At 38.6% G+C, this 13,730-nt stretch overlaps 1 protein-coding gene across 1 annotated transcript in view; it reads right to left on the bottom strand.

Moving 5' to 3' along the window:
• The window catches only part of LOC107689562 (receptor-type tyrosine-protein phosphatase U-like), a 286,005-nt gene extending 279,750 nt beyond the window's left edge, over nucleotides 1–6,255 (bottom strand). The window contains exon 1 of the mRNA XM_016487583.1: nucleotides 6,174–6,255. Within this exon, the coding sequence (XP_016343069.1) occupies nucleotides 6,174–6,243 (70 nt within the window). The 5' untranslated portion in view covers nucleotides 6,244–6,255. The remainder of the gene's footprint in view (nucleotides 1–6,173) is intronic.
• Nucleotides 6,256–13,730: the final 7,475 nt, after the last annotated feature.

The raw sequence follows: 13,730 nt of genomic DNA, 5'->3' as shown, positions 1-13,730 counted from the left end.
AAAATAATAAACGAAATAAAGTGTGATAATACTATTATATTTTAAAATAAAAAGGGAGTACTAAATACAAATACAATAATTTTATAGTAAACTTAAAAATAAAATGCTAATATTTACTTCTTTTTTTTTTATATGAATTTATAATTTTCAACCTTAAAATCAGCAGGCTTTTATTTTGGTGGGTTGCCGGCAAGTAAGTATATGCGATTCCAGGTTTTGCGCTGCATTGTGCTTTGAAAACGGCAGCGGTTAGCCTAGATTTTCAATTTGAAATGATGCTTTCAATTTGAATAGAAATCTTATACAGTACAGTTTGTTGATCTAAAATGGTAATTGTGCATTAACAGCTGTCAACCATGTTGGTACGCAAATGCGCTGTCAGAACTTATTTACACAGCGCCTTTCTTATTTTGGTCGCGCATGCGGACCAGCGGACAACTTATGCGCACCCCTAGCTATAGCATATTGCTACACTATGAGGTTGCTAGGGAACTGATAAGCAGTTGCTAAGTGTCTAGCAAGTTGCTATATGGTTGTTTGTAGGGGTGTGCCATATCATACCGTCCACGATAATACCGGTATAAATTTTTACATGATAAAAAAGTGTCATTTCACAATATCAATGATATAGCGGCGCAATGACGTATGGCACTTTTATGTTCCCTAGCGCGCACAACAACATCACCACAAACCCAATAGTTGTTCGACTTGAAGCAGCGCTGCGCAGACTGATCGGTATATGACATCAAAGTATCGCGAGAGCGATTCTATAACATATTATAGCGCACGAGCGCACACTCTTACCGTCAAAAATAGGCGAGGCGCCTATCTTTAGCGAAGCAGCACGGAGAGCCGCTTCTGGGACGATTCTGAAACGTGTGGCTGGTGTAAACAAAAGCATTGACTAGAGTGGCCGCGATCAGCTCTGGTGGCCGCGTTGGAGCCATAACGCGCCACAGATGCGCGCAGTGTAAATAAGGCGTAAAGTCACTCTCGCGATATTTTGACGTCATACACCGATCGGTCTGCTTCAAGTCGAACACACAGCTGCTGCTGCCACCTTATGACAATAGATTTACACTTCGAATTAGGTAGTCTGTCATCGATGACAGTAGCGCCTTGGAAAAGGATAGAAAATGTCCTTTATTTTTTTTGCACTAATAAATGCTGCTGCCTGCCAGCTGCAATCACCAATAAAACGTTGTTCCATATTTTTTTCTATATCGTCATAAATATCATTATAGCAAATATTCTTGAAATATCGTGATATCATTTTGAGGCTATATCGCCCACCCCTAGTTGTTAGGGTGTTCTGGGTGGTTGTAGCACATTGTAAACACTGGTTATATTTATATATATATATAAATGCAGCTTTAGTGACAATAAGAGACTTCAAAAACATAAAATTGTAATTATTCACATATATATGCACTGCTGTTCAAAAGCATGGGACTATTTATTTTTTTTAATGATGAACAACAAAGTCTATAAAGGAGTCTTTTCTTGGGCTTCCTATAAAGGCTGCATTTACTTGAACGGTAAAACAGTAATAAAAAACAAAAAATATTGTGAAATATTATTACAATTAATATATATATATATTATAAAATTAATTATATTTACGATATAATTAATTCCTGTGATGCAAAAGCAAATTTTCAGCATCATTACTCTAATATGCTGATTTGCTGCTCAAGAAACATTTTTCTGATTATTATCAATGTTGAAAACAGTTGAGCTGCTCAGTATTTTTGTGGAAACCATGACATATTTTTTCAGGATTATTTGATGACTAGAAAGTCCAAAAGAACAGCATTTGAAATTGAAATCTTTTGTAACATTAGGTGTCTTTATTGTGATTTTGAATGCATCCTTGCTGAATAGATGGAGCAGTTTCATTATACATTTTACTTGCTTGCTATATTTATGTCAGCTGATGTAGATACACCAAATATTGAAAACACTGTCCGAACGAAGATTCAATTTCAACACAGTCATTCTAATTATAGAATGTGAGCAACAAACTGAAAAAAATGTGTGCAGCGTGAGCGCGATGTCTTCAAAGCCTCTGTACAGTGTGAAAGCGTTTGAGAGAATGAATAGCCCAGCGATTGCCCTCTGCTGCCCTCCTTTATAATATCAACCACCTACTCTTGCTCTTTTCTGCTGACTCTGGTGGGCTGCTGGGGATTCGGGACACTTTTCTAGTGCAATTCATTCTTCTGTAGTTTTTCTACCTGTCACTCTCTCGCTCTAATGTCTCCTGGTGCTTTGAATACAACTCAGTGTCACGCAAAAACTATATCAGATGGTTGCAGATAACCTGGATTTGTAGGTTCTCTGGGTTTAAAGCATATTTTGATGTTAAAATGCTTTCTCCCATCGCAGCTGAACGTGCAGAGATGTATCTGCTTGTTGATTCGCCTGAAAAGTGTGAACTTTGTAACATCCCAACTGGCCTGACAGTGTCTCAAATAATGGATGGAAGCTGTTTCTTCAACCAATGGCAGGGAAAGTTGTGTAAAAAAAAACTGTATGGATAAAGTTATAATTGCATTTGTAAATGCACACATACAAAAATAAATGTGAAATACTGATTAGACTGTTAATAATTGGCAACACTTTAGAGTATGGTTTCGTCAGCATTAGATAAGTACATTAGTTAACATGAACCAACATCTTAATAAATGTTACTTTTGGAAATTTACTAATACGTTATTTAAAATCATATCTGTTATTATTACTTAATGGGCCTGAGCTAACGTGAACTATGATGTATTTTGTTTACCTTACCAAAGATTAATAAATACTGTAACAAATGTTTTGCTCATCGTTAATGTTAGTTAATGCAGTAACCTTTTTGTAAAGAGTTACTAAATTATTTTATTATTTTATTTGGGAAGAAAAGCATGTACAGTAAAACAAATATGCATGTTGTTGACTGCAGAATTTCACCAATCACAATCAAATTTGACAAAATCAGGTGACAAACACATATCTGACTCATTATTGAACAAGTCACTTATTCATCTATTCATTCAGGAAAAGCCTTCTTTTATTGCTCTGCCTTATTCAGTAGATGGAAGTTTAATGACACAGCAGTGTTTAACATCAAATGCAAAGCTGAAAGCATTTCCGTTTGAAGTGGTCAAAGCACAACAGCATACGGCAGAGAACTATTTTACTCGTTTGATAAAGTAATGGCCAATTGTGTGTTTTTCAACTGTAACTGTCAAAAGACAGTGAGAAAGAGCAATAGGTGGCATTACATTACAAAGCAGAAATATGTGAGTGAGCTTCGTAGGGAAGAACTCACAGCGTGCTCAGCTATTAAAGGAACAGTTCACTCAAAAAAGAAAAAAATAAATGATTTACTTCCTCAAAACCCATTCATGTCATTCCAAGCTCCTATGCTGTTCTTTTTATTCCCCCACTGAATTTAAGGGGTAAAATTTTGAAGACGACTCATTTGATGTATTCCAAGTCAGCATGATGAGGAACAAGCCAAGTTGTTGTTTATAGAGAGTCTTCCCTGCATCTCTGAAATCTCATTCACGTCCCATTTTAAGAGTAGCACACTTGCAGGGCTTACCAGTTTTGATATCACCGACACCAAATGCCAATGGAAAACCAATGCAAAAAGACATGTGTCTCTGAATATATGAAATGAAAAATGAGATTTCAGAGTTATAATGGTGTGGAAAATTATCATTGAATAATTGATTATTTTGAATGGCTTAATAAGACTTGGAATACAGAGTCATATGGGATTGCTTGATTGATATCAATGACAAAATTGCCATTTTCGGGGGTGAACTATTCCTTTAAAACCTGGCAGTGCCTAGTGAGCAGCCCTTCTGTGTCCTTGAATGCATTTTCTGAAATGCCCACTGACTTTCATTTGGATTACTGCAGTGAGAGACCTCTGTAACCTTCCTCGCCCCCAATCGCAGCCACACACACACACACACACACACACACCGTCAGTGTGTCAGTGAAGTGAACTTGCACTCAGGTCTCATTAGCTCCCACACACCCCACTGTGTGTGATGCCGTAATCTGACAGTATGAAGGATGCTTCAAAGACACAGGAAAACTGACTTGAACATCGCAACACATGCAGTAAGCTTCCCGAAATCCATCAGTAAACAGCCCAACATGTACTCTGACAAAATATAAATGCCACCAAATAGACAGAGCAGAATTATGTAGATAGTAAACAACAAAAACTGCACAGTATGCACTTAAAAATGCATTTTGTCCCGTAAGCTAAAATGTGGTAACATCTAGAATCAGTCGTTGTTGTTTTTTTTCAAACACATAATGTCTGAATTGGTACATTAGGTTAAACCAACAGAAATCATTTGTTAGGTTCAGATCAGTTCAGTTAAATTTATAACTGTAGTTTGTATTAGGGATGCACGATTATGACACAAATCATAATTGTCGATTATTCCCTTGAAATTGTAATTGCGATTATTAATTACGATTATCACAATTTACATTGAATGATGTTTATACCATTGTTTGATGCAACTGCATGCCGTATTATTTTTATATGAAAATAAACAAGCTGTAAACACTCTAACTGAAAAACCTTTAGTGCTTTTCTATAGTATTAAGCCTCAAATGTCAAATATACATCGGATTGGTTTCTTCTTTAAATTATAAAAAAGTAAAAATATGAATGGTATTATAATGTTATACTAAAACTAAAACTAAAACAATGGAAAAACCCTTAAGATAACATGTAGAATGAAAAAAACATATCTTAAGCACGCAGAATAACATAAGTGGACTTTGAACGATTAATTGCCGCTTTGAACGATTACGTAATTGTGGCATCCATAATTGTAATCGCGATTAGAAATTCGATTCATTGTGCAGCCCTAGTTTGTATTGGTCTGTACTTTATTAAGTGTATTCATTAACTATGGCCCAAGATGCTGGGATAAGCTCCAGCACCCCCATGATCCTGCATAGGACAAGCGGTTTGAAGAATCAATGGATGGACAGATTTTTGCAGTTTAACAGTCTTCACACATTTATTTGCTGGGTACAGCGTTGAAACCGATGCAGGAGCTCGGAAATCCTCCCTCAAACCAACACACGACCTGACAAGCAAAGCCACAGCAATGATATTTGATGACGTGAAAGCGATAGCAAGAGACTTTAAACAAGCGTAAATATGTAAATACGGAGGTGATATAGAGGAGTCTGACAGAAGCCGATCCTCAGGGCATAGCCTGTACCTCTAAATATTCCTTTACTCACTGAGTCTCGACTAAAATGAAATACTATTGGATCTATAACAGACATTAATTCATGAATGAATAAACAGATTTGTCTAAGAGTAAATAGAGGATGGATCATCTAACAGAGAGTCAAGTTCATACCACAAAATGCACAAAACTGTATCAACAAAGAATAGATTGATTTATAATTTATGATCACCATATATTTCTATTTTCGAATTACTTTTTTTTATTAGCTTTATTCTATTTTTTTTCTTCTTCTTCTTCTTTTTTTCCATTTTCATGTTGTTCAATGCCTTCTTCCCCAGAGTAAGCAAAGAAGATGTTAGGCAGAATGTTAGTGGCTGACAGTCTCAGTCACCATTCACTTTCATTGCAGATTTCTATCTATACGATGAAAATGAATAGTGACTGAGTCTCTCAAACTGCCTGACATCTCCTTTTGCGGTCCACAGAAGAAAGACATTCGGTTTTGGAACAGCATGAGGGAACAGCAACAGTTTCCATTCTGGATTAAATTAAAAGGCATTTATTAACCATTTATTGACTGATTTGTTGTGCATTTATGAAATATAGCGCCAAGTTGATATTTAAGTTAATCTGAACTTCTAACGCCATCGAAACATTTACCCATACACATATCTGTCATAATTTAACATCAGTCTTCACGTAAGATAAGATTTCTTATACGAGAGAGATTGAAGATCCATATAAAAAACACTCGATCACTGATTAAATGCCAATTAAATGTCTATAAAAACTTATTTCAACTTTCCACATCATGCACGTCAAATCAGATTAGCTCCATCCTAAATCTGCTTTGCCTGTGCTGTGATTCCCGGGACAGATTGTGTGTGAGAGGACCGATCTGGACCGTATGGCTCCGTGTAATCAAAGTCTCTCAAACACTCGTCTTACCTGTTGGCCCCTCCAGACTTTCCGCACAGACCCTGGCAATGAGGAACAGCAGAACAGCACACAGATTCATAGCAGCGTTTAAAGTCCAGCAGGTGAAATGCTGTCAGTGAGTGTGGTAAATATCCTGCTGCTGAGTTTCATCCAGAGACGCGCAGCTCAGACCCCAGAGCTGCCCGATGACGTCACGGCCAACTATTGAAGCCCCTCACAACTCCGCGAGCTCTTCCCGACGAGCAGAGGAAGGCCTATGGCGCCCCCCGGTGGCTATTCACCAGAAATCATCAGTCAGCTGCTGCAGAGATTGTTGAGGCAAACATCAACGCAGGTCGCGTTCGCGCTATTAAACATCTTGAGTTACCAGTGCGAAGACTTCAATGAATAAACGGATATATATAAATCTCTCTCTCTCTCTCTCTCTCGCTCTCTCTCTCTCTCTCTCTTTCTCTCTCTCTCTTTCTCTCTCTCTCGCTCTATATATATACAGTGGTGGCCAAAATTATCACTAGTATTTTCACCAGCTAAAAAGGTTTTATTGGTGTGTACGTAGGAAATATCAGTTTACATTTCCAAACATTCATTTTGCCATTAATTGTAATAATCCAGTGAGATTTTCGTTTGCACAAGGAGTCTGACAGCAGCCAGTGCTGCACACAGAGATCTGATCACAGCATCATCTAGTCTGTCTGCGATTACACGAAGAAACAGAACAAACTGAGACAGACTAAATCCAGAAGAACTGTGGCAAAGTCTCCAAGATGCTTCAAGAAACCTTCATGCAAAGCTAAAAACTATGTGCAAGTGCACCTCGGACCAGGGGTGGAGCCAGGGGCCACCACTGACCTAAGCTTGGCCACCCCTTTGGCCACCCCACTCAAAACTGCAGTTTTTGTTACTTTTTTTTTCACAAGAAATGCATTTATTAAGACGCGGCACGTGTGCCAAATGAGCTTCAGTAGAACAACGGTGAACTGCAGTCTGGTGGGAGGTTGTTAGGCTATATGTCAGTAAAACAAACTTTCCTCTCCTTACAGCTGTTTTACCGTGCTCATGGTGCACACGCTTCAACTTTACGCGAATATCGCTTCATCATAAATAGCTAATGCGTGCAAGAAACTATGAGCATGCAATGTAGTTCTGTCGTCAGTTAAACCATGAAATTACCACAAAGGCGATTAGTGCATTCATTTATGTATCGCATCACATTAAAGAACGTCTCTCAAATGCATGTACTAAAATATTGTGCAATTTGAAATCACAATATACAATATAGGCCTACACAAGGCGCAAGCTGTTTTTTTTTTGTTTTGTTTTGTAATTTAATGCACAAGTAAATATGAACACTGTGCATTTATACTAGAAAACATGCGCTATTTTTTTATTTTTGTTTATTTTGTAAAGTACTAACGAAAATGAAACCATCTAAATGCATAAAATAACTCATTTTACATTCTGGCATTCATGTGCTGTTGACTTCCGGACCTTTTTTTTTATTTTTAATTTTATTAACCAATTCTTATCACTATCTACATGTCTCATCAATGAGTATGTAATGATGGAGAACAAGCTTTTGGGGGTTTTGAGAACCAGAACCAATCTGACTAAGCAATAAAGCTAAATAGTGAGCCCCTTTATTAAAATATCTGGAGGTGGGGAATAATACACAAACTGTCATATTCACTCGGTATTACTTGATCTAATTCACAAATATCTCAATTACAATTTAGTAGAAATTAATTGTATTCAGTTGTGTTTTAGGCACTAAAACAGTCCAATACTTTATAGTCAATCACATTTTTATATTGAAATAATGAAGATTTCTGTGCCACTGGTTGCTGGCCCCTCCCTGGCCACCCCTAAAAAAACATCCTGGCTCTGCCACTGCCTCGGAAAAAAGCTGCTTTACATGCAAAGGATAGTCACATCAAATGTTCATTTAATTTAGTTAATAGAAGTTAATTAATAAAGACAACCTATTTATGACATTATTTTTGAAAGCGTCCTCACTTTACAGCATTTTTACTCAAGTGCCTAAAACCTTTCACAGTATACTGAAGTTTTGCAGGAAGGTTTCATCAAATGTCTTGGAGACTTTGCCACAAAGTTTGTCTCAGTTTGTTCTGTTTCTTCATGTAATCGCAGACTGACTAGATGATGCTGAGATCAGGGCTGCGTTTCCCGAAACCTTCTTAACGCTACGTCGTTCGTAAGTTATAACTTACGTTGTACCTTATCGTTAATACGTGTTTCCCGAAACGTTCTTAGTTAAGTATACCTTCTGTAAGTAATTTGTTCGTAAAGTTAGTCTGGACTACTCTTAGCTATAATATCGGCTGGCAAAACATTAGGCAGCACATAATTAGGAGTCTATTTAAAGGGAATGAATGGTCATAGTTTAGTCAAACTATGGCAGCGAGACAGTGAATAGTTGTCCTAAATCAAAGACGACTGCGTCCGCAGAACCAGTTAGTGTATGTGCACTATTTCATAATAGCCACGGGAGCAAATTCAGCAGCTTTTACATCTTGTTGGTCCAACTTTGTCGAGACAAACTCGACGGAGCTACCCCCTAAATCCCTGGCTCTCCGTTTTATGCTGTGGGGAGTTTTCTGGAGGTGGTTGGGGATGGATATGGGCTGAGTAAGACCTCGATGTGGCGGTGCGTTCACTCAGTCACAAACATCCTGCTCCGTCACGCCACCAATTATATACGTATGCCTTTCGCTGGGCACAAAGTGATGGAGGCACATCAAGGCTTCCATGCCATTGCGGGTGTCCCGTGAGAAATTGGCCTTGTGGACGGGACACTTATCCCCATCACCAACCCATCAGTGCTCGACCAGGCCTTCATAATACATATGAACATGATAATATAAATGACCCTTTCAAAAGCAAGCGAAGCCAAACAGCCAGTTAATGTAGCTGGTTAAGGCAGAATACTTTTGGCCGTGAGGTTGCAGGTTCGCACACTTGCAAAATTATACATACATACATACATACATACACATACAGGCCTATATATATGTGATATCCAAGGTTGCATTTAGTTTGCAATTTGGATTATTTTATAAATGCAGTTAGCCCGATAAATGCAATTTCTTATATTTCTAAAGTGCTTCTTTATAATGAACATCGCTTTATCAATACTTTATCCACTCTATAACGCTGTGAAGGAGCTCCTGTATATAGTGAACAATCGATTCTCGAGCCATCAATATTAACCTATTCAGCACCACCGCCATGGACAGCACCTGCTAACGTCGCACGTAGAAAGGTTTACCTTAAGCCACATCCTAAAGGGGCGGTCACACTGCACATTTTGTTCCATTGACTTCCATTCATACGCATGCGAATGCGTCAGACCGGAAACACAAGCTCATGCGAAAAATTTTGCATTTTGCTGCATTCCAAAGTTCAAGTTTGGTGAACTCTGACCTGCGAATTCGCATCACGTGAAGACGTGTGACCAGTAGAAGATCGATACGTCACTGCGTGACCTCTCTGTACAGAAATTCAAAAATGGAGGAAGCGCTAATTTTAGCCGTAGCGCAGCATCCTATTTTATATAATACATCTTTAAAAGATTATAAAAATCAAATAAAATAAGTACTCCTTGTGGCTATCCTAATCCAGCCGAAGCTCCTGAATTAAAGAATGGACCTCTCCCCGTTTATAGGGTGAACGCTAGAATAGGGTGAACCCACAGCCTTCTCCTTTCCAGACGCTTTCGACGCCGTCCCAAAAGACACAGTACAAGCACATCAGAATCCATGTTGTGATAACTGAGGGGAAACCTTGGCACGTGATGTCATATCCTACTTCCGCCCATATTCGCAGCGGTGCCCGAAAAAAATGTGCACGTTCAAAGTCTAGTGTGACCGCACCTTAAGGTATAGTTCGGGGAACACACCTAGGAAAGGTATACTCCTATTCAAGGTGTACCTTTAGAGTCTTTGTAGCGCGCTAAGAGACACCGTTATCGGGAAACGCAGCCCAGATCTCTGTGTGCAGCACTGGCTGCTGTCAGACTCCTTGTGCAAACAAAAATCTCACTGGATTATTACAATTAATGGCAAAATTAATGTTTGGAAATGTAAACTGATATTTTCTACTGACACACTACAGCAAAAGATAGAAAAAACGGACTTAAAAACGTTTTTAGCTGGTCAAAATACTAGTGTTCTAATAATTTTGGCCACCACTATATATGTAGATCTCTTGCAAATTGTCTGGGTTACTTGCATGTAATTACGTATAATTAATTATTATAATAGTAAGTACATGTCACATCATGTGTAATAAGGACACCTTAAAGTAAAGTGTTACCAAAAAATCGATATTTATTAAACGTGTGCACGCGGTTCTTACGCACACCTGTAAATTGATAAATCCCACATGTCCTTAAGCACCATGCTCGATCACATTCATTGTCATTTGCATTCAGTAACGCCTCCAATGAACCATAGCTTTAAGGTGACAACACCCCCCTTTATAAATCAGGTGAATGTATATGTCCTCACCAAAACCATGGCAAAGAAAGTGGTACCGACTGAGAAGCCATTCTGTGCTCTCACTAAACAGATCAGCGCTGTCTTTGAAAACACATGGTTTGCCAGATCTTCCAGCAAAGCGAGATCAGCCGGGACACTATAGCTACTTCTCAAATGACTTCCCAGCTGTCTTTTATAGCTTTTCACACCAATTATGCAAATATCTAGCTTGAACTATGAAATTACTAATTGAGTACTTGCAATTAAAGGACACAGGACACACGCGGCGACACTTTCTTTTTGTAGTATCACCATTCTACCACTAGATTCTCTGCATAGCATGCTCAGAGTTGTGCTTATATTTACACACATTCCTACATAAGTTGGTCACTTTGCGTGAAACTGTTCTTACGCACTCATTATGCACACATCTGTGCGTACGCACTGTAGATAAATGAGGCCCCTGGAGTGTTGAAACTCACTTCTGCTTCTGGAGATCTACAAGTCTACACAGGGATCCATATATCTGGTTTAGTTCCAACCCTACTCTAAAACACCTGCTGCAAGTGAAGCCAGCAAGAGAAGCCACTAATTAGCTGTTGCAGGTGCGTCTGATTAAAGCTGGAACTGATTTCAGCAGGATCTCCAGGAGAAAGACTGAGCGCTTCTGATTCAGACCATATTCTATCTTATTTATCATACTGTCTTTGCTGAGAGGAACAGTACAGTGGAGTTATTCATTACACAGCAGCAAATGCTAATGAATGTAAGACTATTAGTGTCTTCTTTTGTCTCTCTAAAACCTAGTTAGCTGTCAACCTACACGATAAGTGATCATGTGAATAATTACTTTGGAGCCACTGGAAAATGACGTCATGTCAACACTGATTAGCTGATGATCACACAGTCTCAAATAATTCACTAGTGAAACATACTATAATATAATAAATTATCTGCAATTTATGCCACTTGTAAACAATTCAGAATCCATTGAATGTCCATCGATGGAGAAAAATGCTTCTGTCTTCAGAATGGCGTAGTTACAGCATCTACCAGTAGGGGCTAACCGTTAGTGCTAACTAGCCTAACCCTGATCCCTTAATAGCTCTTTTTAGATTCCTCCTATATGACTACTCTTATCAAGCTGCTTGAAATCTCAAATGAGCCTATTTCTGAGTGTCATAGGTGCATTTTATGTTGTTTAGGTAGGCAGCTCACCAAGTCTGAAACATGGCTTTTGTCTGCAGGCAGCCTAGATAATGTACCTGGCAGTATTTCTAGTTAAAAGCAGATCTGCTGAAAGCTTGTCAGGCAGGTCTGTTTATATTATGCTGTCTTTTTCCTTATGATGATGGCTTAGGGCTTCTTTGTTGCTCTTTAAAATGAACTGCTGATCCAAGTACAAACAAGTAGTTGAGAATTATTTCGCGATTAAAAGGGAGAAGAAAACAGCGTCTGACATTTTGTCTGACAACTCGTTTCTGCTTTTAAACGGTGGACAGAAATCGTGGTTCTTTCACAGCTCTCGAAATACAAAAAATGCCACCGGAGGCATGTTTGTCTTAAATGCCGCAAAGCACAATATCATTTCAAGGTTGACATTAGCCTGATATTTGGCAAATTATCTCAAAATAAGACTGCATATTTGGAAAACAGTCTGAAATCATGCCTGAAATACTCTGGAACTAAAAATGGGTTGCTGCAAATCCCATTAATATTCCAATTTAATTACTTCTACAATCAACGCTGATTCACCCTCACAGTTGACTAAAATCACTTAATCAATTTAGATCCAGTGTGGATCCCAAATCATCTTTAATTACACAGCCTCAGCCTTTATTCCCCAGCTTCGGTTCATGTATCTTCTCAATGACGCTAAACAAAAATTACTTGGAAGGGTGGGTGGTTCAGTTGTATCTGTGCTGCACCATGGATGGAAATGCAGAGATTCACATCTTGCTCAAGGCATTTCCTCTGACTGTTGTCATTAGGCCCGTCTGCATGGTATCTACTGTCTGCTCCAAGGATGTCATGTGGTTCCCCTGTGCTAAACTATATTGCCTGTGAATAATAAGAGAGAAAGTTGAGATTTGCAGGGGGAAAAGCAGCTGTCTGCACAATCTAATGGAGCATTCATGTCATATTGGAATTACAGTAATTTTAGACCAATAAAAAATTAAAAATCTTTGTTGAAGCTCATAACTTCATGAAAACTCCGGCTTAAAATTTTGCTCCCCAATATTTTCTTTCTTACAAAATACTTTTAAGGTGTCTTGAAAATCTTTTACCTGTGTGGGTTGCAAAAGTTTCAAGCTCCAAAAACGAAATAAAGTCATTGTATGTGTTCTGACTCTATGAATTTCATTATAGAGCTGTCATTAGCTGGACAAAACAGACCATTATGCTGCAAACTTGTATTTATCATATGCTTTTAATTTATTACCACAATCATAAATGTGCAAGTTTTACCATTTAATGCACTTTTTGTTCTTCTCTGTATTTTACTACAGTGGCGAATGAATCAGAAGTCTCACACATTCACATAATATAGCTTACTTCTGCATTGCCAATTAAGGTGGATAGAGTTCAACAGTACAGAGACTTTTCACTCTGCTTGTCTGTGTTGACCGCTCTCCAGACTATGCCCGCAGTGCCGAGTTGAAGTGGAATGGGGTGCGGATTTGCCTGGAGCAAGGAGAGAGTTTTGTTTAAAGTCAGTGTCTGTGTTTTTTCTCAGGAATTGAAACGGAACTGTGTGATTTTGCCTGCAGCGAGGAGCCGGTTTTTGAAATCAGCTTCTGTGTTTTCTGTCACTCCATGATGTTTTAGACCAGCGGTTCTCAGTTCCGGTCCTGGCGACCCACTGCTTTGCACATTTTGTATGTCTCTCTTATCTAACACACCTGATTTAGATCATCAGCTCGTTAGGAGAGAAAGCCGTGAACTCAACTGAGTGTGGCTGATAAGAGACAAAAGCTGTGGCTGCATTTGAAGAGTGAATGCATCACAGCGGAGCAACGAAGGCTCTCCAAATTCGAAAACTCTTTCAAATGCATTGTCAGAATGCAAG

The sequence above is a fragment of the Sinocyclocheilus anshuiensis genome, unplaced genomic scaffold (assembly GCF_001515605.1).
Source record: "Sinocyclocheilus anshuiensis isolate Anshui unplaced genomic scaffold, SAMN03320099.WGS_v1.1 scaffold369, whole genome shotgun sequence".
In the NCBI taxonomy this organism is placed as follows: domain Eukaryota; kingdom Metazoa; phylum Chordata; class Actinopteri; order Cypriniformes; family Cyprinidae; genus Sinocyclocheilus; species Sinocyclocheilus anshuiensis.
Note: the sequence above shows the minus strand (reverse complement) of the source record. Positions and strands in the feature narration are given on the sequence as shown.